Source organism: Ambystoma mexicanum, chromosome 8, assembly GCF_040938575.1.
Source record: "Ambystoma mexicanum isolate Mex_15411 chromosome 8, UKY_AmexF1_1, whole genome shotgun sequence".
Taxonomy (NCBI): domain Eukaryota; kingdom Metazoa; phylum Chordata; class Amphibia; order Caudata; family Ambystomatidae; genus Ambystoma; species Ambystoma mexicanum.
Window position 1 is genome coordinate 109,763,084 of NC_090929.1, and position 26,299 is coordinate 109,789,382.

Sequence of the window (26,299 nt, forward strand, 5' to 3'; positions counted from 1 at the left end):
CGGGTCCTAAATGGACGTAGATAGGACACAAAAGTGTCGGAAGTTTTCCTATTGGAAAAGGCTATATATGTGTACCGAGGGGTCCCAGTCTGACGACGGGGAATATTCTAAGCATGTGAATCCATGAAAGATCCAATGCTGGAGAAATAGCTAAGACACTGTGGACGTTGATGTATTATTGGTACATTTAGAGCAGTACCGAGTTTGGTGCAAAGGTTAGATATGGGAATAAAACAAAGGTTAACAAATCATTCACAAACAGTTACGTACTTTTAAAACCTTCCAATGTCAAGTAAATGTAACCCTTTCCTGGGGGAAAGGTAAAGGCACAGAGTCGGAGGTAAGAAGAGTCTCTCAGGGAGCCAGGACAGCCAATGTTAGTTGAGCAAAGTCTAGGGGAGCTGACGATCTTCTTTGCAGGTAAGTAAAAGTCTTGCACAATGTTTTTAGAAAAGTTTGTAGAACCAAGATTCACTTGAAGGGCCATAAACTGGGAGGGGCAAAGCTGTAAGCAACTCTGCACAGGCAACCAAGACAAGTCTCAACTGAGAGCAAGTAAGGCAACACAACAAGAGGTAAGTCTTCTTAGGTTTACAGTACCTTTAGTTAGAAGAAATGGTTCCAGCTGGCTTCTGTTCCTGTACAGCTCTGCAGATCCTGATGTTCCCGAGTCTCGGTCGTGGGGACAAGAGGGAGGATGTCTGGAGACTCCTGCACTGCAATAGGAAGGTCAGCAGCAGCAATTGGCAAACTTCAATTCAGCAGCACTTTGTGGTTTCAGCTCCTCACGTCTGACAGTAAATAGCAACACTGCAGTTCTCGGATACCACTTCAGACTTCCCCGTATCTGGGTTCCAGCACTCTGATGGGGTGGCTCAGGCTTTGTCAGTCCTGCTTCAGGCAGTCTGGAGGATCTTCCTGGCGCTCGGGTCCGACTTAAGAGATCCACTCGGTTTGGTGTTCCTCTCCCTGCACTTCGGTAGAGCCAGCTCCAAGAGGATGTCCAAACCAGTTCACTTTGGGGTTGACTGGTCCCACCATCCCAAGGGGAGAAGTCATCCTTGCAGGGCTTCTCTAGTCTAAACGAATTCGGAGCTTCAGCACAGCAGCAGGGCTTCACCGGGCAAACCAACGGTCCAGGAGTTGCAGCAGGCATCTCTTCCAAGTTCTTCAGATTCCTTCGTCCAGTGGTCGACTGTCTTCCAAGCCAAAAGCCTCACCTTGTATAAAGGTTTCTCCCATTCATTCCAGCCTAGCGGTCAATCACACAGCAGGGTGGCTTGTCCTTGTCGGACAGCCTGCTGGCCAATCACTTTTGGGTGCATTCCTGTAACCAAGGGGATTAAACACAGGGAGATTTGGACACCTCCCTCACTTCCTGCCCCTGCCAGACATACTGGAGCCAGAGGTGGGCTTCTCTCGTGAATCCCTGCCAAAGGCGAAATGAACAAAGGGAGCAAACCTGGTTTGGTGCACAGAGTAAATCAAGAAGGACCTTTCCGACAAGAAACGGTGAAAAAAGACGACCAGTGCCATTTTGACAAACTGGGCACGCATGGGTGCCTTACTGCAGCTGCGAACGCAGCCTGCGGTAAACACAAGGGTAGTAAAAAGTAAACCACTGCCACCAGCCATTAATTGTAGAAAGGGAAACAAATATGTCACACGAGAACTAGACAAAGGGGATTCGTAACCGCTCCAGCACCCTATGGTAAGATGGTGTGTGCTGCGTCTAGAAAGTCAAGAAAATTAGTCGTTTCACCAAGAGAATGTATCTAAACCTTTGGGAAATCTAAGACGTCCCTGTGGCACTGCACTGAAGGCGCTGTGTGTCACAATGCCAAGATGATGCATATGGAGTTTGTCAGACTCCAAAGTCAAAAGAAACAGTCTAAATCACAGAAATAATACATGAGAGTGGGAAAAAGGTCTCTCTCTCCAGGTCAGAAATTAAAAGTCCTAAAGTACAGCAAAAGAGCTGGGGGTCTCTAAGTTAGATAGGAATTAGCACATTTCTGAGAATTCTCTAACATCCTTTCCGTTGTGCCCCTGCTCGACATCTGCAGGGCTGCAACGTGGAGTTCCATGCATACCTTCAAAAGGTTTTACTGCATCAACAGGGATTCCAAGGAGGAGTCCTGAGTCGTACAGGCAGCGCTACGTAACCTGTTTGCTTGCGGCGAGTCTGTTCCAGGGGTACGTTTTAATTTGCTTCTGTTGAGCCTTGCCACCTCCCGTGGTTGTGTAATGTGTACTGCTGTGTATTCGTTATTCAGGAGCATGTGAATCCTTGCCAGAGCCCAGGCTGGAGAAGGTTTAAGTTACTTACCTGTAACTGTTCTCCAGCATGGGTCTGCCATGGATTCATATGCAAACTCTCCCTACGGCCCTTCTGCAGCTCTTCTTTGTCATACTGCCACTTCACATGATTACCATATCTGAAGATGGCTGCCAGAGGCAGGGCTTAGAGAGAGGACTGTCATTTGATGGGGGCAGTATGATCCAGAGCACAGTGATTGGTTTAGAGAAGACATACAGTTTTAAAGTGAAAGTGAAACGGTTTTCTTTTACAGAGGATTCCCAGCCAGACAACAGGGAATATTCATGAGCATGTGAATAAATGCTGGACCCCATGCTGGAGAAACACTGAGCCCCACTCAGCTGCTATTACATGTTGAATAGGTTTTCTTATTGTGGCATGGCATTTTAAATGGCAAAGTCAACAGGAGCATGTTCTTATGTGCAGGTACTGCCATACATTGACAAAGCCATCTTGGACATGTTTTCTCATAGTATTACTACATGTCCTTATATGGGAATGCTGGCATCCTGAATAGGTGTACCCAGCATGTAAGCAATGTATGGGCACAACCAGCATGAGAATGTTTTTAATACGGATATGGGAAACATTACTTATCGTAATTGTATTTCTGATGCTTGTATCTGCTTAGAATCACATGATCTGCACAGACCAACATCTAGTGGAAGCTGCAGGGTATTGCAAATTAAGCTTTCGAAGTTTGAAAAGAGATGTAGACAGGGCGTGACTAATACTATCCCTAGTGTGACGTACTCTGTACCCATGATCCCTCACGCATCGAGGTCCCTCCGATTATTTGTTTCTGACAAGTGGAAGTTGTAAGCGTGAAGTGTAGGTAGAACCCATGAGGGGTGAAAGATCTATGCTTCTTTCCCAAGCACCTTCTACTCCAAGAGGGGAGAAAGGGTGGGCACATGTGACTAAGCAGATTCAAGCATCAGAAATACAATTACAGTGAGTAATGTATCCCTTCTGAGGCTTGTGGATCTGTTTGGCATCACATAATCTGCATAGATTAGAGAGCAGCACTAGCAGAAAGAGATGGGTTATTAGAAGGTAGCACTGCAACAAGATGTTTCAGCACCGCTTGTCCCACCTGTGTATCACACCTAGAATGTGTGTGGATGGTGGCAAGTTGTATTTCGAGGAACTCTACCGAGTATCCTTGGCCACTGTATAGAGGACCCAGCAGCCTGACGTTATTCCCTCCCATTGCTGGGCGAAGTGTGCTATGCGACCCCCGACTGGGGACGTATGGGAGGGAACATGGATTGGTCCGTCATTTGGAGGCAGGGGCTGCTGCGCCCCCTAGAGGCTGCAGCTCTGCCTCGTCCTTTCCAGAAGTGAGACCTATGCTGGTACTGTACTGGTGGGACGTCTGAACATGCGGACTGGTACCTCCTTTTACAGACGTGCTTGCTCCAACTTGGCCTCGTTTTCCTGAGCTTTGCATCCAAACGTTTTTGCCTGTGTTGAACACTCCCCTTGGAACAAAGGGCTTGTTGGAAATCTGACCAAGGGTCTTGATTGTTTCATGTTCTTTCTTCGCTGTCTCTCGATGGTCGTTGACAGATTTGCCAGAGAGGAGACCCTCCTCGAAGGTCATGTTAATCAACACTGCCTGTATCTCTAGCTTAAATCCTGAGTCTCTAAGCCAGGAATGTCTTTTCAGCAGAATACCGTCGCAGTTACCCTTCTTGACGTGTCTGCAGAATCAAGACATTTTTCAGGATTTTTGGCAGACCAGTTTACCCCGAGTAGCGATTTTGAGAAGGTGGGAGTGAGCTGGTTCCGGTATGGAGTCCAGGTCCGTGGGTGCTGCTGTGGCTAGCAAGCAAGGTGGTGTTGCTTGCTATTCGGGTGAGGTACGCAACAGAGGTCGGGATACGCTTACCTAGTGTATAGTCTCTTGCACTCCTTGTTGGGACCACCAGAGAAACTGGTTTGACGTCAACCCTAATGTAGAGTGGATCTGAAGGAGGGCCTGAAAGATTTCTCCACCTGTGGGTTATCCGTGCTAGTAAGAGGGGTTAGAGAGGGACGCACACACCCTTTTCTTGACAGACTCCAGGAGTGGAATAGCCTGGCTAACCAGGCTTTTTTTCGTTGAGAATATCTTCAACGAAGTCGGTCCCTGCAGTACTGGATTCTTCAGTGTTGATGCCAAAATGGTGAGCAGCTTTTTTCAGCAGCTCATTGTAGAGAGGTTGGCCTGCAAAAGGGGAAGAGTGACCGCCCTTACCTATGGAGGGGTCAACAGGGTCGACAAAGACTAGGTATGGTCGCCCTTGTCCTGAAAGTGGGTGTCCTAACACTCTTGGCTGGGGTCACCTTGAATATCCACCCACATGTCTTGGTCAGCTTATGTGGACTGCATGTCCTCATAAAGGTATCCTTGTGAAGGCTTCCTGGGTGGTAGGGCTGGGGCAGGGAGATGGTGTTGCCGACACTGGGGGGGAGGTTTAGGAGGCTGCTCAGCAGGCCTTGAGTGGGCTACATACTCATGAAGTCCACAAACAATGACATTTTACCCATGGTGTCCTCAAATTGTATTTGGGTCCAGAGGGTAGCAGACAGGATGAATCTTGGTGGCTCCAGAGGTCACCTTTAGGGGCGTCCTCAGGGGCTTTCCCAGGGCATTTTTTGTTGAGGGCGGAAAAAAGAGGTGAGGATTCATCCTCAGTGTCCAAAGGCCCGAGAGGCCCGTTTACCCCAAGCAGAAGACTCCCTGTGGTGTTTTTCGGGTTAAAATGTAATTGTGATTCTTCTGGAGCTGTTTCGGCATTGCCGCCACAGCTGTCAAGCAATGTTTATGCGCACCCTTCGCCAGAGTGTCAGCATGATCACCTTGTGGTAAGCACATAGGCGAAACCACAGCAGGCGCAGTCAGCGTTGGGTCAGTGGGCTGAGAGGCACCAACCGACAGCGGGCAGCCCTCAGTCGACGGACCCATCGAGGACCGGCTGGAGGGTATGTGTTTATGGGAGGAAGCGTGTACGCCGGAATCGCCAGAGGCCTTCCTCATAGCAGCAGGCTGCAACTGCTTGTCAAGGCTGGGGACAGGCGTGGGGGGAACTAGATTGTTCCACGGTAGTGTCCTCGAGCTCCGAATTGGAGTCTCGGCTGCCTCAGCCTTCGTGGTCTGAATCGAAAATCCCAGCGGCCGTTTCTGACTCTGCAGACATGGCGTATGCCGACCACCGCTCATTTAGGGTCTTGGACCTAAAGACGGTGTGTGCCACGCAAACGTGATTCGAGGTGGTCATGTGGAAGGCAGTGGTTGCAAATGGGTGCAACTCCATAGTGGAAGGCAGACACAGAGGCAGCAGGACTAAGGGAATAGGGGGCAAGAAAAGGGGTATGCATTCTTTAACAAAGGATTAGTCGCCCCCCCCCACTCTCCCTATTGGGTAGACCGAAGCCCGGTGTAGGCCGAAGCCTGTAATCGGAACATAACGTCTGTTTTGGAAGCAGGGATCAGCCGACGAGATGTTACAGGGAAAGAGCTGTCTAATTAGTGCGAACACAACTGACAGAAGAAGTTTGGATGAGTTCAACTCTTAAAGTAGTTCAAGCTACGAACTCAAATAACTTGCCACAATGGCGGAAAACAATTATCTGAGGGTCCTCAAAGCGCGATGGATCATGGCTACAGGGTACGTCACACTAGTAATAGTATTACAGTCATGCCCCGTCGACGTCCCTTTTCGAGCTTCGAAAACGTCATGTGCAATACTCTGCAGCTTCCACTAGATATCGGTCTATGCAGGGCATGTGATACTAAGCAGATCCACAAGCCTCAAATATACACATGCACTATTGGTGACTTGCGTCTACTGGATTTTCTCATGCGTTACCCTGCAACACCAATTGCAAACTGTCTGGGTTTTCACCCAATTTTTCACACAAGATCTGCTGTATAATGCACAATTTTAACCCATTATTCAAAATATATTCCCCTGGGTAGGAGGGGAGCCTCAAACCAAACCCTCCTTGGTTGGTTTGGGCAGCTTTGCTGCCCTCGGTCGCTCAAGCATATTTGTTGCAGGTATTTACACCCCTGCAATTACAAAATTCACCAGACACCACTGAGATTTAGTACTGGCAAAGTAACTAAAATAATTTCTTTCATGCTTACTACAAGCTCTCACTATACTGAGTATTGCATTGTTTCAGAGAGGCCACTCCCTACTGTCTCAAACAAGCTGGACTGAAAAAGATCCAACCTTCATCGTTTGGAGACATCTATAGGCCCATATTCACTTTACTATTTATTGCAAAGATCATTGAGGCATACATTACTGCTCAACTGCAAGAGCACTTTGGACACAGCAGAGTTTGCTTCTTCAATCTTGGAATGCTACTATGTTTTTTTCCAAAGTCATGTTTGAGCAACAGTCTGTCCATCTGCCTTGTTACTCTTGGATCTATCGACAGCATTTGACACCATAGACTATTGTAGTCTGCGTGATCATGCAGATCAGGTGGGAGGGATTAGGAGTAAAGCGCTGATATGGCTCCATTCTTTTTTCTGGTTACGGGCCAGATGGTCTAATTGCAGCACTTTTCTTCCTTTTCTCCTTCGGGATGGATTGGACCTTTATGCTCTTTTTTTAAAATCCCAATCTTCTTGCTGGCTCAACTGATCCAGGAGTGGTATGTGGTTATCGGATGTACACCAATGAACACATCGCAGCTCATCTTCACAAGGCAAATGACAGCAAGTCTAACTGTTGATGGGGGCTGGTGTAGAATTGGGTGAATGCTAATTGGGTCCGACTTAATGGAACAGAGATTCTCCTGTTGTACTGCTCACAGAATGGGTTGGTATTTTCTTCTCCTACAGAGCTTAGTGCACACATCTTTCCTACTTATCAAAAGTGTGACCTGTTGAAAAGGCCCACAGAAAAATACTTGTTCATGCTATTGCTTTGCCTCCTATTCATTATTGCTCTGCAGCTTACCTTAATATATTCAAAAATCTAGAAGGAAGGCCAACGTTCATAATAGAGCCACATAATTTTTGTTGTAAAAAATAGTGGACCATATTACACAACTCAAGTAGTGTCTTGGGTGACTGTCTATACAACATCTGTGGATCGAAAGTGCTCAGTCTTGGTTAGGAAGTTGGTTCATGGTACAAACCTAAATTATTCAACTGATCAGGTGACACGCCCTCTACTTATTAGAAAGTGACAGACTAGTGTAAGTCTGCACACACCATTCTGAACTCTCCCAGACAAAAACACCAGTTTATGGAAATGAAATTCAGCAGCACTTAAGTGTGTGGAGTTGGCCAGCAAGGCTATCTGTAGACAGATCAGGTTGGATGAGAGAAGGTACAAACTGAGCTTGATTACAAGTGTGTTTAATGCCTGGCAAGCTGATGTCAGTAAATCACGAGGATAGGGAGATCGTCTACGTGCATGTCCTTATCAGCACAGCAGGTGAGCTATGGTTTCTTTGGTTACATGTATGCAATGGATGTCACAATGTACAAGTAACATACTTGTACCTTGACAGTATATAAATGATTGCAAATATCAGATTAACTGTTTTTATGCAGTCCTAGTGTAGTTACTCTGAACGAGAAGCATGTGCCTTGCCAAGGCACAGGAAGCCAGCATGCATCCTGACACACTAATAGAGTGCCAACAAAATGGAGCCGCGTTATGGTATATCAAAATAGCACTCATGGAGAGCTTTGGTACTCATGCCACACTAAGCATGAATACAAACAATGAGGCAAAAGCTGTGCTGCTTCATCTGCAAGATATCTGAGGAACAGGTTGCATAGTATGTTGATGTTCAGTTTCAGATCTGGAATTGGCAAACATGCATAATGAATTTTGAGGACAGAAAATGTGATGCGTTAAAAAAAGAAATCAAGAATCAGCTAGTCTAAGCATCTCAGAAAAAGTAGCAGATATTACAAGAAAAGTGTGAAATAGAAAGGTAGAACGACAAAAGCAGTAGTGTTGTACATTGTGCCAGCTAGATATGCAACTGCGAATGACAGACTATCAATGGAATATAACAGCTAGCACGAAGGAGCAATACGACAAGCACTGCCTCAAGCAAGGTTCAGGAAAGAAAAGCAAGCTACCCACCAAATGGGGTTACCAGGGTAATGTGAGCCGTGAGATTGGTGGCGGATGTCTCCCAGGCACTAATGGCGGATAACTGTTGTCCTGGGGGTTGGCAGCATTAAACAGAAGGAAAGTCAAAATATTTAACAGTATGAAATCTTAAACATTTTCAGAAATGAATGTAAGGTTTTCTGTCACATTTTAGGTAAGAAATGTAGTACTTACATCAGGCTGCAGGAACAAAAATTCTATGCAGTGAAAGTATATCATTTGTGCGCGTGTCCATTATGAGCCAGCTTTTTAGATTACCTGGGTTGCACAAACATTTGTTCAAAGTAATCCCTCCACTGAAGGTAGATTTCCTTGCCCCCAGTGAATGTCCCTTTACTCTCCTGAGAACTGCTGGCATTGTTGGGTTTCAAATTTTAACTGCTTCAGTACCCAAACATTGTTCAAAGCTCAAACTCACTTTTTTCCCCACAAACTGCATGCCATGCAGGTGGTCTTTCCATGTGAGATGCCAAGTTCGTAGTACTTACTAGTGTCCAGCAGGTGTGGACAAGGCTGCCGCGTGATACAGGATTGCAAGTGACCTAATCAGGTTTGGCTCATAGGTGAGGGAGCAAGTCAGAAAAGTAACAGTAAAATACATAATTTCATGCTGGCCCTCATGGATGTTCAGTTCTTTTGTACACAAAAGGTGCAGCCCACACTCAAGCTGCAGGGTGAAAAAGGTTCAGCTAAAAGTAAAGATTAAAAGTGACTAGTATTCTAGCATGAATGCCAGTGCCCCCCAGGACACTGCAATTCGCGAAGACAATTGCCACCCTCCATTGGCATGCAGCAACGCAACTCAGGATGCTTGCTACGATGAAGAACAGAATGCAGGAATTTAAGAGGAAACTTAACACAAGCTTGGTTTCAACTCAAGCAAGGAAACCAAGATTCATAGATGTTAGGAGGGTCTTACTACCCCACCAAAGGTTGAGAAAAGACATCCTTCGTGGACCTGCAGGGTTTACACCTAATTAGACCAAACCTTCACAGGTAAATGTGACTGACCGCCAGTAAAGCTTCACACTAAAGAGGGGAGGAGACTGGTACTGGGTAAAAATCTCACAGGTTCACAAGTAAAGGACTGTCCCAAAAGGAAAGTATTTAAAATCTATACTATGTTAAGTAACAATATATGTATAACTAACTAAATCTGTCTATATGCATCTATAATATCTATAATATCTATATATCTATATTCCTGTGAGCCATTTCACATATACCACAGCGCAACCTAGAAACCATCACTGGATGTTCCCCACCAGTTAAGAGTAACATCAGATAAGGTATAGAGAGGTATGCAAATTAGCCCAGCTGTGGCCCCATGTGATTTGGCTCAAATTATTGTACTTTCACATTTCAGTTGAAAGGTTTTTTTAAAACATTTTAAAGCCACCATAACTTTGCTGGTGTTTGTAATTTATATTGTGACATGGTCAGAAACATGTGGGTACAGGGTTCTAAGACTTGTTTTCAAAGCCAAAAGACGACAAATCTTTCCCTAAACAGGCAGATCTAAGCCCACAAAAACATAGAAAGAGTGCTTGCTAGGATGTCCCAACAGACAGTACTCGGTCCAGAATCCTACTCAAAGCAAATCACTTTTCCTACCTCCACAAAGAAAACAACAAGAAAACAAAAACAGAAGTCTGGGAAATACTCACTGAAAAGGATAGCTGCTGGCTTCCGGATGTTGGGGAGAATTCTCAGAAATGTGCCAATTACCTCCACCTTAGAGACCCAGAGCAACTTTGCTGGATTTTGAGGACTTTTTTTTTACCTGGAGAGAGCAAGACCCTTTTTCCCCACTCCCACATATTTTAATGTGATTTTGAACTCTGTTTATGTTTATTTTGGTTGTGGAGTCTGACAAACTCCATAGGCATCATCTTCATCTTTTACACTGTCACACAGCACCTTCAGTGCAGTGGCACAGGGAAGACTTCAGATTTCTCAAAGGTTTAAATACCTTCTCTTGGCTAAACTACTGTTTGCAATAGCAGCAAAGTGAAATTGACTTTACTTACATTTGTAACTTTCTAGACCCAGCATACACCATCTTACAATAGGATGCTGGAGAGGTTACCTAGTATCCCATTTGTCTAGCTTGTCATGTAACATTTTTTATGTTACCCTTTTCTCACTGGTGGCAGTGGTTTCGTTTTAACTACCATGGTGTGCCTTTACCACGGGCTGCGTTAACAGCTGCAATAAAGCGCCCAAAGGTGCCATTTTTGTCAAAATGGCCCTGGTAGTCTTTTTTCGCCATTTCTTTGTGGAAAGGTCCTATTTGTGATTTACTCTGCGCGCCAAACCTGGTTTGGTCCCATTGTTCGCTTTGTCTTTGGTGGGATTCACGAGTGACTCACCTCTGGCTCCAGGGTGTCTGGGGTGGGCAGGAAGTGAGGGAGGACCCCGAAACTCCATGTGTTTAGTCTCCTAGGAGACCCAAATGCACTCTGTGGTGATTGGCCAGCTGATTGACCAGCAAGGACAGCCACCCTGCTGGGTGACTGACAGCTAGGCTGGAATGAATGGGAGAGAACTGAATAAAAGGCAAGGCTTTTAGCTTGGAAGGCAGAGTCGACCACTGGGCGATGGAACCGAAGAACTTCTTGAAGAGGACGCCTGCTGCAACTCCTGGACCATTGGTTTGCACGGTGAAGCCCTGCTGCAGTGCTGAAACTCCAAATTCGTATAGACAGACGCCCCTGCAAGGACAACTTCTCCCCTTGAGTTGGTGGGATCAATCAACTCCAAAGTAAGCCACCTGGACATTCTCTCGGAGCTGGTTGCATTTCCACAGAGTTGCTGCTGGAAACCGAAAGGCCAGGGAGAGGAACACCAGATTGTGTGCGTTGCTTTTAAGTTGGCAAAGAGCTCCAGGAAGATCCTCCCGACTCCCAGGAAGCAGACTGACCGAGCCCGAGTCCCCTCAACAAAGTGCGGGACCCCAGAAGCAAGGAAAGTCCATCTCGACAGCAAGAAACCGCAGTGTTGCTATTTGCGCTAGTTCTGAAGAGCTGAAACACTGAAGTGCCACTTGTTGGAAAGATTGCCGGTTTCGAGCAGTGACCGTCCCAATGCAGAGCAGGAGTCCCCAAAATTCCTCACTCTTGTCCCCACGACTGATGCCCAGGAACAGAGATATCTGCAGAGCTGCACAGGAACAGAAGTCACCTGCTGCACTTTTCCTTCAATACAAAAGGTACTGTAAAGTCTGAGAGAACTTATCTCTCATTGTAGAGTTGCTTGCATCTTCTACTACTCACAAGTCTAATCAGCTTGCGGCCCTACATTTGATTCTTTTCTTCAAAGACTTCTAAAACATTGTGCAAAGACTTTTCTACTTACCTACCAGAAGTGCTTCATCATATATAAAACTTTTGCATAGCCTATTATACTGAATGACTCTGTTTTGGGGATACCAACGTATTTGCCAGCTTAAGAACATTTGTTGTCTCTTGTTGTTCTAGTAACCTTTTCCTTTTACCAAATTCTAACAGTATTCTAAATACAAACAGCAAGATATTAATATCCCCAGCACCCTAGCTATTGAAGTCACCTGAGGGTGTAGGTTGCGTCTGTGGGCCATCCCAAAAGGGTCTTTTCTGATTTAGAAACTTAGAGTGTACAGTTTTGAAGTGTATTTGTGTGTTACTTTTATATTGCTCCCTTCTGAAGGCTTATTCTAACTGACTGATAAATAAAATAATTGTTTATTCAAGAAACCTTGTGTGTAAGAATTTATTTAAATACTTGTCACTATGAATCTCTGTGTAACTCCCCTACAGCTCACATTGACCCCTCTTGAGATAAGCCTGGCTTCTCAACATGCTACCAAACTGTTTAGTACAAGCTTATAACAAGGTTAGGTTTCCTATTACCTGTAGTCAGAGTTGTTGTAGTGCACCCAAAGGGTACTGCATACAAACTTTGCCTAACACAATGTTCATAGAATATTCTTTCTCGTGTTACTCCCGGTACACCTCGGAGCCCCGTCAGCCGGGCTCAGATCCTTCCTTACACAATTAATCTCCCTCAGCCGGGTTCGGACCAATTTCAGTTAGTATTAACTATCAAACAATTTCGAATGTGCACAGGGTTTAGCTTGACCCGTTGCAGGACCACCTCGATTTCACAATTCCTTTTCTCCTTTGCCACCTCTCAGTTGGACACCTAACAGACCTACGAATGCGCACCCAGTTTACAGTATCTGTCTTGGCTTCAAAGGTTGCATCTCATCTGCTGTTTATTTGCCTCACTCGTCACATACGCTTCACACACTGTTCTCTTCAGATTTCTCTATACAATATTGCCGCTTGGAGCCTTGGCTCTAACAGACCGGTCTGGTATCAGTCTCCCCGACTCACCGGCTGTGCTGACTTTACTAGGGATGCTTTGTTGTAGGAGCCAAGGACAGTATCAAGACTGCAAACACTCCTCCGCGCCTTGGTTATCAATGTGGCAGAGCCTTGGGTACCTTCAACACAATGCAGGTTTCTTCAGCTTTAGTTCCAGGTCTTATGTTTCTTATTCTCCAATGCTCATGAAAGTAACAGTCTCTCTGAAAAGGACAAGGGCACTTCCCTCCTTGCAACCCTCTCCAGTCTTGCAGTCTTTCTCCTCATATTAAACTGCCTGCCTTCTTGATACTGTTGCTTCGTGTGCTTTGCCTTGCTCAGAGTGTGCTTTCGTGCTCCGCCTTTTATCCATGTGGGGAAGTGTGATGGAAGTCAGGTGTGTTTAATGATCAGTAATTGCCTGACTCTTCCTGACCATTGTGTTGGGACAAGTCAGGTATACGGCTCAGGTGTTAGTTTTCTCTCACAGTGAGCGGTCCGTGAGAAGGTTTTTGGGTCAGGAAAGAGGGTGGGGGCAGGGGGGTTGAGTTCCCGAGTATCCTAGCTGGTAGAATGAGGAAAAGGTGTTACAGGGAAGGGGATAATGCACTGGTCAATTCCCAGGAACTGGATCCAATACCGATGGCCGTGTCCTGGCCACCTGGATGACAGATCCCCGGGGACTAGAGGGTGAGAGACCTTCCGGTTTCTCACACCTACTTTATAGTGAACCTGTAGAGTCAACCTCAGGGGACCACAGAAGGATGGTGGTACCCCGTGGAATTAGACCAACGTTTTTGCAGAAAGACCATGAGGTCCCTCCGACTGGTCACTTGAGCACTAAAACGACCAAAGAGATGCTCTCACTGTACTTCTACTGCCCCCAGATGGGTGCTGAAGTAGATCGATTCTGCAAAGGAAGGATAGCTCAGGGCCACCACGATTGTCTTGGAAGAAAGCAGCGCAACACAGGTTTGAATCCCGATCCTGCGTTTAGAAACCACTTGTTGGTATTAAGCGTGTTATAATAGAACAATAATGTAAAAGCTGCCAATAAAAGTGGAGCCAAGAAAGTGGAATCCCTGGGTGACTCTCCAAGTTGTGGGAATTATTTGAGAGGGTAGGGATTGACACACTTCGTCTCATTGAACCTCCAACCTGCTCAGGCAACAGGTGTATATGTGTTCCAGTGGACCATGCCACAGAGCACCCAGAGGCCACTCCCATGAGAATGGTCACTGCTCAGGCAGTTGCCAAGGCCCTACTTGGTTTCCCTAAGGAAGTAGTCTCTGTCAGGGGGTCACATTTTATGTCTCACTACACGCGGGCCATGTGGAAAACCTGCTGAGTCTCTTACAAGTTTTCAAGTGCGTACCACCCAAGGAACAAATGGGTTGGTAGAGAGGTTAAACAGAAAACTGAAGACCATGTCGTCAGCTTTAGAGGAACCCCTTTGCAGGAAGTGGGACCTTCTACTGCCATGCCTTCTCTTTGCATACAGAGAAGTACCTCAACCAGGAGGGGGCTTCAGCCCCTTTGAGCTTCTCTATGGTCATCAGGTCAGAGGCCCCCTGGCACGGATTAAAAGGGCGTGGAGGCTTCTCCACCTTTTAAGCCAATCAATTACAATGTGTTACGCCTTAGTAAAAGAATGGCACTTATGACAGAAGTCACAGAAACTGAAAACTTGAAAGCTGATCAAGCCCTGGTCAAACATTGCCATCATTGGTATGATCAGAAAGCCAACATGGGGGCGTTTACACTAGATCAGCACATTCTTGTAATGACTCCAGTAAAGCCAAAAGCTTTACAGGCTAAGTGGACTGGACCCTTCAAAGCTGTAGGAAAACTTGGAAGGATCAATTATTTGGTGGACTTGGGCAACCACAAGGAGGCCCCTACGGTCTTTCGCATCAACCGTCTGAAGGCCTCTGTTCCTAGAGCAGAAATGGGAGATTTGCTCTCATCTTCTGAAGAATAGGTGAGCGAACCTCTCCCTGATCTTCTAAGGGGACACCCTTCAGATGGATCTGTACAAGGAGTCCAGCTCTCTTCTAATTGGAACCTGGACCAGCAGAGTGCAAAGCTTGGTTAACTCAGTTTGCCCCTCTGTTTTTCACCAACACAAGGACGGACTCCTTGGAGCCAGCATGATGTAAACACTGTTGATAGCTTCCCTTTGAAGAGCAGGGGGTACAGAATGTCAGTAATTGTGAGTTATCGCATAAAGACAGGGGTCAATAAAATGCTTGTCGTTGGAGTAATTTAATGCTACAGCAGTCCATGGTCTAGTCCAGTTGCACTAGTGCCAAAGGCAGGATCTAAAGAGCTTAGATTGTGTGAACTACAGGGCCTTGAATGCAGTCATCAAGACAAATATCCATCCTTTGCCAAGTACTGATGAGCTGGTGAACAGACTTGGTTCAACCAAGTACCTCAGTACATTTGACCTGACCTCAGGCAAATAGCTATGACAGACTGTGCGCCAAGGAGAAAACTACTTTTCCTACCCCCAGAAGGACTAACAGTTTATAGTATTGCCTTTTGGACTTAAAAATGCACCTGCCACCTTCCAAAGATAGGTGAACAAGGTTCTGCATGGGCTAGAGAACCTCTGCATGGCATACTTGGATGACATTGCAGTGTTCAGCCCTACTTGGGAAGAACATCTTTCCCATCTGACACATGTGTGCAGGCCCTTCAGCAGGCCAAACTGACCATCAAAGCAAGCAAGTGCCACGCTGGTCAGAGCAAAGTGGCCTACCTTGGACACGAGGTATGAAGTAAAGCCCTTATCCAGTGGGGTGAAGTAAAGCCCTTATCCAGTAAAGTACAAGCTGTACAAGATGGGGAGACCCCACAACTCAGACATGAGTGAGCCTTCTCATGCCTCTCAGGATGCTAGAGAAATGCCATCGATAACTATGGAAAAATAGTAGAAGCCCGGAATACCATTTCTTCTCCAAAGTACCCTAAACAGATGAAATGGACAGAAGCATGCAAGAAGACTTTTTTCGAGGGTTGAAAGCAGTCTTGTGCAAAACTCCAGTGCTGAGAGCACCAGATTATGATCAGGCGCTCCTTGTCCAAACGGATGCTTCTAATATAGGTATTCGGGTAGTCTTGAGCCAAATGGATGACAAAGGCAGGAAGCACCCCATCCGTTTCATCAGCAGAAAACTAAAAGATAGGGAAAAGATGTGGGCAACAATAGAACGTGAATTGTTTTGCCATAGTGTGGTCGTTGAAGAAGTTTAGACCATACTTTTATAGGACTACTTTCAGAATTCAAACTGACCACCAACCTCTGAGATGGCTGATGCAGAAGAAGGGGGGACAATCCTAAGTTGCTCAGGTGGTCCATAAGCCTTCAAGGCTTTGGCTTCAAAATAGAGCATAGGTCAGGGTCCCTGGCTCTCCAGAAAGTTTGACCAACTGGAATCTTAAATTAATACAGGAGTGGATTAGATCCCCCCCCCTGTCCCTTAGTCTGGGTGGGGCGCAGTGGAGAAACTTTGCTGAAAATGTTGGGGGGACATGACCTCAAAAGAAAAGGTGACCCATTCAAATGAATGGGGACAAAATAGTGTGCCATGAAAGTTGGGGGGGACAAACACCCCCGTCCCCTCCCTAAAATTACGCCCATGGTGGGGCGAGTGTTGGGTAGAATTTTCAGCAAACAGTCTGTGATACGATTATTGCTACTGTAAATGTCCTATTGTAGATATGTATGAAGCTGTCCTTACTTACATTGATTTTAAATTGAACATTACCTAGTAAATATAAAAAATAAGCATATTTGTATATAACTATAGTGTGCAAGTGTTTCCTTGACTGCAAGTGTGCTCAAAGATCTTTGTACTCCACTATAGCCCTTCTCCCTCCAAGACTAAGCCTGGCTGCTCAGCCATAGCTACCAAACCGTTTGGGTGGTTCAGGTCAAATCAAAGAATTGGAGTGCTGTACATCCAAGGAGGAGTCTTCTCTAATCCTACCATAGGTGGACTTTAGTAAAACTCGCTAAAATAGGGTTATCCAACCTTTCTGTGATTCTCTGTAGAGGTGTCTCTTTAATTAGATTCACGGTTTCTGGCCATTGTAGGGCATATATCCTTTAGGATATACGTTTCTTTAGCCTTACTCTCAGGACTTTCTCTCACATTTTCATTCACTTGAATGACAACACCTTCCTCATGATGCAACTAGTACGATTACTCTCACAATGATTATCCACCAAGTCTTTCTCTCTTTGGATTATACCCTCAATGTCTTTACTGAGTCGAGTAGGAATACTTTCATAACAATTCCCCTTTACTTCTCTTGTCTTCACTATTGTGTTCTCGTTATCTCGACTGTGACGAGTAGGAGTACTCTGATAACTATCTTTTTCTCCTCTTACTCTCCAGATTATTTCTGGTTTGTCTTGACTTGGATGAATATGACTATTCTTATAATTATTCTCATTCACTTATGTCACTTGTATATTCACTGGGACGAGTGTGAATGTTCATATGATTTTCGTCCCCTCCCCGGGTCTCCCAGTTACCCGATTCTCTCTGGGATAACAGTGTTTCTGCTTTGTTCGTTCGGCTTGCCTTTTCTCTTTTGCTCGCCCGAGCCCTTTTCCTCTTCCAAACTCTTTCTCCATATCTTCCTTCCTGATGTCTTTTTGGTATCCCAGGTACTGGTTTGTAGCGCAATCTCAGCTGTGTAGCGATACCAGCGCGATTACTAGGAACTCCAGCCCACCACGGTCTCTGACAACGCCATGGCTTCTTGCTCCTCTCTCCTCCAGTTGACCGGATGCTGCACGTCCCCCCACCTAGACTCTGGCTCAACAGCCGGTTTGTAATTCAATGAGAAAAGGTCTCAGCTCAGACTGTAAACCCCATGACTGCTGGAGAATTAGTGGAGGGAGATCAGAAGGGAGTAATTTTCTGTTTCATGGGCACAAACCAAGAGTACAATGTGGAGTCAGATGGCAGAGTTGAGAACTCTGACAAATCTATGGTATTCGCCCCTTCTCCCCAAGGGGGAGCCACCCCCTTTGAGGCTAGGAAGGTGAGCCCACTCTACGGGTGGGCAAGTGGGACCTCACAGGGAGAGACTCCCCCTTTGGGGATAATGACTCCCGTTCCTATGAGGAACTCCCTGGACTGCCCACCATAACGGAATACATGGGACTGCCTGCTGAGAATAATGCAACATCTTTATATATGGCTGCAGGCAATGCTGAAGTAAATATATCAGAAAGAAGAAAGACAACAGAGACAAGAGTTATAAACAGACAAGTGGAGGAAGGAGGATAGAGTATGGTATGCAGGGGAAGGGCCCCTAACGAGATTGTGCCTTGGAGGGGCAGAGCCAAGCCTGCAACTTTTGAATCAGCGAAGAATGCCCGCAGACCGGCAAGAACGGGAACAGGGAAACCACTGCCCAAGCATAAAGAAGTATCCAGGAGCTGATGGTGGTGTGACCATGCTCGCCTCGAGGTGGACGAGATGCCCGCTGATCATCATCAAGACCATCAGAGCTGGGGTCATGGGAAGCTCCCTGTCGCCCACGTCTGTAGACTGCAGCGACACGGGTGGAAGTCAAGAACGAAACACCAACAGAAAGCCAGAACAAGAGAACCAGCCACGGAGAACAATACCCTAACGCGTGAAGAACCCTGCAACATTCCCCTATGCAGAGGAAGGTAACTGGGAGAATGGGAAAAGCAGAGGCAGCCAGGGCAATACTATAGGACTTGTTCCAGTCATACAGCCAAGATACAAGAAAGGTTGTCTGATTGCCAATTTTAAAGACTCATGAAGTAAGTAACCCTGTCAGAAGAATAAAGAGGGACTGGAGACTATTACCCTGGGAAGAAGGGAAACTGTCTTATGAACAAAGATACCAAGACTGCTTAAAGCAAAGCCTCAGCATGGCTATTAAGGAATGTAAGATAAGACTATCAAGAGAAGCAGATGATAGAATAAAAAGTATAAAAGACAGAACCCAGGAGTGGGGGAATCTAAAAGGAGATCTAGTACCAAGCAAAGTAGCCGAGGATGCATTGAGAGAGTGAAGGAGTCCTACGTGAAGACAAGAGTGATACTATCTCAAAACAAGCTGTAAGCAGCATAAGCTTAAAGAGAGCACCAAACCCAGAGGTGTTGTACAAGAGCTAATTAATGAGATAGCCAGAGTTTACCAAAGAAGACTGTATAAAAAAACTATACAAAAATAAGTAGGAGAGAGACATTTCCATACAGAGATTGTAAGGGTACGAGATGTCCAGGGGAAGAAAGACCTTCTCTTGACTGAGTTTAAGTTGGTTTAGAGTTATGGTCAAGTCGAGTTAGGTTTGGACTGAGGAAATGTTTACTTTGAGACTTCCCGATGACAAACAAGCACCCTTAGTTTCTTTAGGTGGGCTGGCTGACTAGACCGAAAACACATGTCTGGGGTTGCTGTTGGTACTCTTGTTCAGAGCAGAATTGCCTAGCATTTCGTTGTTGGACTGCCCAAGCGGGTGGGATCAGCCTGATATGCAAATGGATAATGCTAGTCTGTGAAAGGTACAGTGAACTAAAATGTGTTGGTAGACCCTCCTGAGTAGCAACCTACCCAGAGAACAGGTTATTTGTCCGTGTTCGTTCTCGGTAGAGGGGCTCCCAGGCCCTTTTGCATATACATTGAGATGAAGATTTAGTGAAGAGCGCTAGAAAAATATTTTCGAAGAAAAGGAACAAGTTACTTACCTGTAACTGTTGTTCTCCAGCATGGGTCTGGCATGGATTCACATGCTCATGAATATTCCCCGTCAGGCTGGGAATCCTCGGTAAAGAAAAAAATCAGTATCAGTTTAGTTTCTGATCTGTCTTTCTTAATAGTAACCAATCACTGATCTCTGGGTCATACTGCCCCCAGCCAATGACTGCCCTCTCCCTAAGCCCCGCCTCTGGCAGCAATCCTCAGATTTGGTAGCACGCCAAGAGGCAGTATGACCAAGTGAAGAGCCGCGGAGGGGTAGGCGGGAGGGTTCGCATGTGAATCCATGCCAGACCCATGCTGGAGAACAACAGTTACAGGTAAGTCACTCGTTCCTTGTCTGGCATGGATTCACATGCTCATGAATAAAGAATACATAGCAGTACAAACATGCACAACCACGGGAGGTGGCAACAGGCTCAACATTAAGCAATACAACAACTCCACATTAAGCATCTCTTACCTCCTCACCATGCTCACCTTAAAGGAATCAAAATGTTTCATTGCCCCTACGGGTCGGCCATGTGTTTTTAAGCCTAAGTCACTCGATTTTAGAAAAATTTCCTATGGACCTTACCAGAGTTTGTCCATTAAACGCACGCGAAAACAGGCACCAGGGAGCTGCCATTTTGTGATAATCCTATCATTTCCCCCATCGCCCTGACTGACCTGCTTTTGCGGCACTAAATCATATCACCCGCCCCCGAGACTGTCATCAGCAGACGCGTAACGCCCATTTCACAACTCCAAAGCACGTCTCGTGTCAACATACGCTGCGCTCCAGCTAATGACGTGTCGCCATGGAAATGGCAGGACGCCTCTTTCCTCAATAAGAATAAACAGACCGTTTCACAGCACACAGCAGCAGATTTTTGATTCCATTCCTCTCTGTTACTTTGAGTATTCTGTGACTCGTTTCTGTGCTCTGGTCAGCTACCTTCGTTGCTTGTTGCCCGTGTGGACAGATACCAGTACCACCGCTATCAATTTTTAGTTTGTGCAACACACAATGGATACAATAATGCCCTACATGTACGAGCCTAAGTATACCGAGGAGGAACTACTGGAAAGTGAAACACGCGAAAACGATGGGGCTTCGGACAGCAGTTGGCAGGACGAATCAACGAATGAAGACACTGGACCTAGTCGCATGGACAGTGTTTCCACCTGGTGCACATGCAATCGGTGCAAGCTAATGCCGACCGAGGAGGGGAACTGCTGCGGCTGTGAAAACTCGGGATGCGTGGCCTACATTTCGGAAGGCGAGCCATGACCGCAATGCATCACCGAGCTGCCAGACTTCAGGGCAGCCTGCCTCACACGGTCCGTGTTGAGGATAATGATGGTGCTTATGCACGAACTTCGCGCAGCTGTTCGTCCTCGTAATCCGAGTAACGAGTAAGTATACTCTGCTTGTCATGCCACTCCCATTTCATGGTCCTCTACTATATCCAAAATTACATATACATATCATAGTAACGCATGAAAGTCGTTCAATAGTGTGCAGTGTCTAGATAGCATTTGTCCGAGCAGAATGCCATTAGTTACAAGAATTGTCATTGACAATAAACGTTTATTAAAATTATCTTGGTCATTTAAAAACAGTTTGTTTCATTCCTTTTCACAGGTGGTACAGGCTGGTGGCCTATCGTTCCTTTACATGGTGGCTTCACGGGAGGCTTGGACACCGCGTTCGAAGAGTGATACCCGCCTGTGCCGTTCGTGCCATAAGAGAAACATTCCCGAGTGACAGCGGTCAGTACAGGGGATTTTCTCTCGCTGTGCTGCAACTTGAACTGTACAATGTGTAAACTTTTGTATTTTTGTGTCATCAAAATAAGCTACGAAATAAACCACCACATATATTTTAACAACGGTTGTTTCGATTTTTTAAATCAATCAAGTGTGTCTCCATTCAAGGATGGACGTCAGACACCTGTGCTCGGAATGGGTGAAGTTCAGGTCACTGTGAAGCGGGGTGGTCACTATCTAAGCTAACCAAATATATTATCAATAATGCATGCAACTAAATAACACTTGTGCAAAGTCTTTCAGTCGGTTATGTCTCTATAAAACTCACACATATATCAATACTATCAATGAACATTGGATTATACAGGCCTTAGGTCAAGGGTCTTGACCACTATAATACAGTGTTTGAAGTGTGGGTCTGTGCTCACAAGAATCTCGATATGTGGCATTTGTTATTGATAGGCAACGATATACTGCAGTAGGGGGTCTAATGTTAGTTGGGGATCTGCTAGGTGGCCATCATGGCGTGGTCAGTGGTCTGGCACATGAAGAGAATACCTTGCAGGGACACAGGGTCAGAATGGCAGTTACTTTCCACTGGCGAGAGTGCGTGGGCAAGGACACGTTTGTGGAGATGAACGAGCCATGTGCATGGTTCAAGCCGGTTCACATGCAGAGAGTGATGCGTTACATTTATTAGCTGTTGCAAATACCTCTGGAGTTTTCCAGTCAGAGTGGGAACGAGGCTGTGGGCCATGTGCTCTGCGCGCTGTACTATCGCAGTGAGGACTGGTCACCAAAATGGAGTGGAAAGGGGGTACAAAAATGGATGCCCCATGTCCTGCTGAGTGTTCCCATTTACGCAAATGTCACGCAAAGTTATCACATAAGGGCAAGGGACGGGCGCAAACGGCCAAGGTGCCAAACAGCATATACACTTCAAAAGGTATTCCACGCCCAGGGGCCATGGCTCACATAGCCTCCTCAGACCCCCCCCGTGTCTCCAGGCAGGCCTCCCCTGAGGCAGGCCGCCCCCCTGCAATCCACATAAGTGAGTCTCCATTCAGCAGTCTTCCTGTGCCTTATCTGCACGCCCCAGGCCCATCCAACCCACCCCCTCTATCAAAGGCGGTTCGCACCCGGGGATGAGCGCTGGCATGGGGGCTGTGACGGGCGCAAACAGCCAAGGTGCCAAACAGCATGTACACTTCAAAAGGTATCCCACCCCCAGGGGCCATCGCTCACATGGCCTCCTCAGACCCTGTGTTTCCAGGCAGGCCTCCAATGAGGCAGGCCGCCCCCCCCTGCAATAAACATAATACCACGACATACACACGTTATTCATTCATTCACAAACACACCCCTGTTTCTAATACTTTATAAACCACTTGATATGTCTCATGAGAACATCTTTGTGCTTTGCAAGTCAACTCCTGAACCTTCTACCTGAGAAGCACTGAGATCTATGCTAATCTGCTTGTTGCCGTGCTATCTGTGATCGCTTCGAGCAAACTCGTCAGTGTGCTACCTGTGACCATCTACCTGTTCTCCTGCAACATACTACTCGGCCTGCTGAATCCAACTGTTTGTTGGTCAAGGTAAGGCCATGTACCCTAGTCATATTTCGGTCATTTTTACATTTCAATCTATTTGCTATTACAGTACCCAATAGAGCTATGGTCATTGGTCTCATTTCTATTGACTTGAGTTTCAATTTTTATGCTATCAATAGATTTTTTTATTTTCATCTGTGTCAATGGTCATCGAATTGCATCCGTCGGGGGTCCAGTCTATAATGTAAGCATGGTTCCTTTACGTGCAAGACAAAACTGAAATTTCTGCAACTTATGCAAATACTAAGCCGCACATGCTGAACTGGTATAGTTCCAGCGACCAAAACAAACCTTGCATTGAGTATGGTATGGTTCATTTACTTTGACATTTTTATTCATCAAGGTTTTATAATAATCTTGATATTTACTTTCCAGAATTTTCAACAATGCCTGCCTGTTCGATTAGTGGTTGCCCTTCGAAGACCCATGCTAAATCTGAAGGCACTACAATGCATGTATTCCTGAAAACTGTTGATCTAATAAGAGAATGGGTCAGACATTGCGGATATCCACTGGATGAGCTGGAAAGTAGAGTCCAACAAGTCTTTGAGGACAAGAGGGGTGATCGATACCGTATCTGCAGCCGGCACTTTCCCTCGAACATTTACACCACATCTTGGGTAACAAAGAAGAACAAACAGCGATCGACACGAAAATTGCTCACAAACGCTATTCCTACTCTATTCATCCACAATCCGCCACTGGTGAGTCAAGTGTCCGTTTTTAGCTTTAGGCCTTGCGGTTGTGTGTAGGTAGCCGAATGGATTCATTAATATTTGAGGTGTTTCCAATTTGCAATACTTTCGACATTGATATGAGTGTATAGCTTTTTGAATAATGACATTTATCAATATATTTTTAGATTTCATAACCCACAAACAAAATCTATATATGGGCACAGGGAACTGTGCTATATTGCGCATTACTCAAGTATTCTGTCTCCTTACACGGCAATTTTAAATATTGGCATTTCATTATCAAACAATTTACCTTTGCAAATTCTTGACTATCCCTTGAATCTGAAGCAAGAACATTCTACTTCCGTCAGGTGCTCGCAGTTATCAACCACTTCTAGCGCGCATCAGGTAATCATACTTGGCTATTCCGCTACAGACTTGTTTTATGCATGTCAATAATAGTTTGTATGTACCGTGTGATTATTTTACCAATTGTTTGGTTAGTGCTTTCCAATTGATAAACACCTTAGTTGTCGTCCCCTGGTGTTTGTTTTCAGTTATAATTAGTGTTATCCATACTAATGCAAGTACTGTCTTTCAGGGAATTGTTGAAGCGTCCACCACATTGACAACAGCCCTAGATGTTCTTCAGCAGCCCGAGGTATGGATACTGACAGCTCAACTGACCGTGATCATCAGGACTGGAACACCGTTTGATTGTTCTACACCATGTTTCATTGGTGGTTAGCCGTTGATATGTACCTGTGCGGTCGACCCCAAGCGTGTGTTGTGTTTTTAATATTGTAATCCTTACTAATGCAAATACTATGTTTCAGGCTGCTGTTGAATCATCAACCCACGCACTTGCTGCAGAGCCTGAAATTCAAGTAATTCAGGTGGAAGCGGGACCATGCGGATACGAATCAGCGCAACAGCTTGCGGAAGTGCGCACCACATTGACAACAGCCCTAGATATTCTTCAGCAGCATGAGGTATAGATACTGACAGCTCCATCGAGCGCGATCATATAACGTGATTCCATTTGCTATACTTTCTTCCCCATTAACGCAAGTACTGTGTTTCAGGGAGATGATGGAGCTTCCACTACAATCACAAGATCCCATTTAGATGCAGATGTAAAGAAATCGGAGAAATAAGTCGATTAAATCTGATCATTTTTAAATATTCCTTGATTCTTTTAGACAATGCAACATTTGTGGTTATGTACCTATGCCGTCGACCCCAAGTGTTATGTTTACGATATTGAAAACCATACTAACGCAAGTACTGTGTTTCAGGGAGTTGCTGATGCCTCTCTTCAATACAATCATTTGTGGCAGTCCATGTAGAGCCAGAGGTATGGATACTGACATCTCCATCGAACTAGGTCATCAGAGCTGGAATACTTGTTGTTTGATTGTTTGACACAATGTTTAAATCGTGTTTGGCTATTGAGATGTACATGTGTGTTCGTCCTCACGTGCGTTTTACGCTAACAATATTTTGATACACAGTAATGAAAATACTATGTTTCAGGGAGTCGATGGAGCCTCATTCCGTGCCGTCTATGCGGATACAGAAAATATAGTCGTTGCAGCGCAAGAGGAAGGAGAGACATGTGGATACGTATCAGAGCAACAGCATGCAGATGTTGAAGGTCGAGTCAAAAAAGTTGTAAAGAAAAGAAACCAAAATAAGGTTAGTTCCAATCAGTTCATAACTTAAGGAATGTTTTTGTGCTGGGGACTATTTTATGTTTTTTTTCCAGTCAATTGTACTATACTTTATCTTGTATTTAAACTGAACATCCCTTTTCCAATCTGTGCTCTAGTTACCCGTGGGTCTACGAACTATACACACAGACAGTGAAGCGAATGAGAGTTGTTGCTTGCCAGACCATTTACACTATGGAGGAACTATTAATTCAGACGCGGCATGTTGAAACTCGGGATGCTCATGTCCAATGGCCAGAACATGAAATGAATGTGTCCAGAGAATCCAGCAAAGTTTTATTGGACCATTGCTACAGTACGACCGCACCGCCGCAACATGATACTGGAAGTATTGAAGATAGCTCTGAAGTAGTCGCAGATCAATTCACACAATCTACACCCGCCAAAAAATTGCCACCAAAAAAGCTGTCGACATTGTTGTGTTCTCCCATCAATGTTGAGGTAGCAGATGTTAAAATGACAGAATGAACCAGCAGCAGCATTCACCGACGCATCAGAACTTGATAGCAGCGATATTTCTTTCAAATGTGGTGATATGTCCTCAACGTCACAGGCCGAATCAACTTTGACGCAGGATGACAGTCTAATGAAAGATGGCACATACATAGTATTCGACAGTTTGATGGATATTATAAGTATGCTGAAATGTGGGCATTCCGTCAGAGGGAAAGTATGTGGGGAGCCATGGACTCATGTGACTCGTCAAAAACAAGGCAGTAATGTCACAATACATGCCACCTGTAGATTACATTATACGTTTTCATGGTCTGCACAACCGATGCTGTGGAAACTGCCAGCAGGCAATCTACTGTGCGCAGCTGCATCACTTTTTAGTGGCTCCAGTTTTAGAAAGTTAGAGTCTTTCTTTCAGTTTGTGGGACTCCATTTCATTTAAAAACGCAGTACTACAAATAACATCATTATCTGTTTCTGGCCATTAGTAATGCTTGGAAAATTGAACA

At 45.5% G+C, this 26,299-nt stretch overlaps 1 protein-coding gene across 19 annotated transcripts in view; it reads right to left on the bottom strand.

The window, feature by feature from the left end:
• GAPVD1 (GTPase activating protein and VPS9 domains 1) overlaps positions 1-26,299 on the bottom strand; it is a 1,092,811-nt gene that overhangs the window by 708,750 nt on the left and 357,762 nt on the right. For 13 of the 19 annotated variants that reach the window (XM_069609416.1, XM_069609418.1, XM_069609421.1 and 10 more), the window contains one exon: positions 8,431-8,511. The exons of the other annotated variants lie outside the window; for them this stretch is intronic. In XM_069609416.1, coding sequence (XP_069465517.1) covers positions 8,431-8,511 — 81 coding nt within the window. The remainder of the gene's footprint in view (positions 1-8,430; positions 8,512-26,299) is intronic. 19 annotated transcript variants of the gene reach the window in all.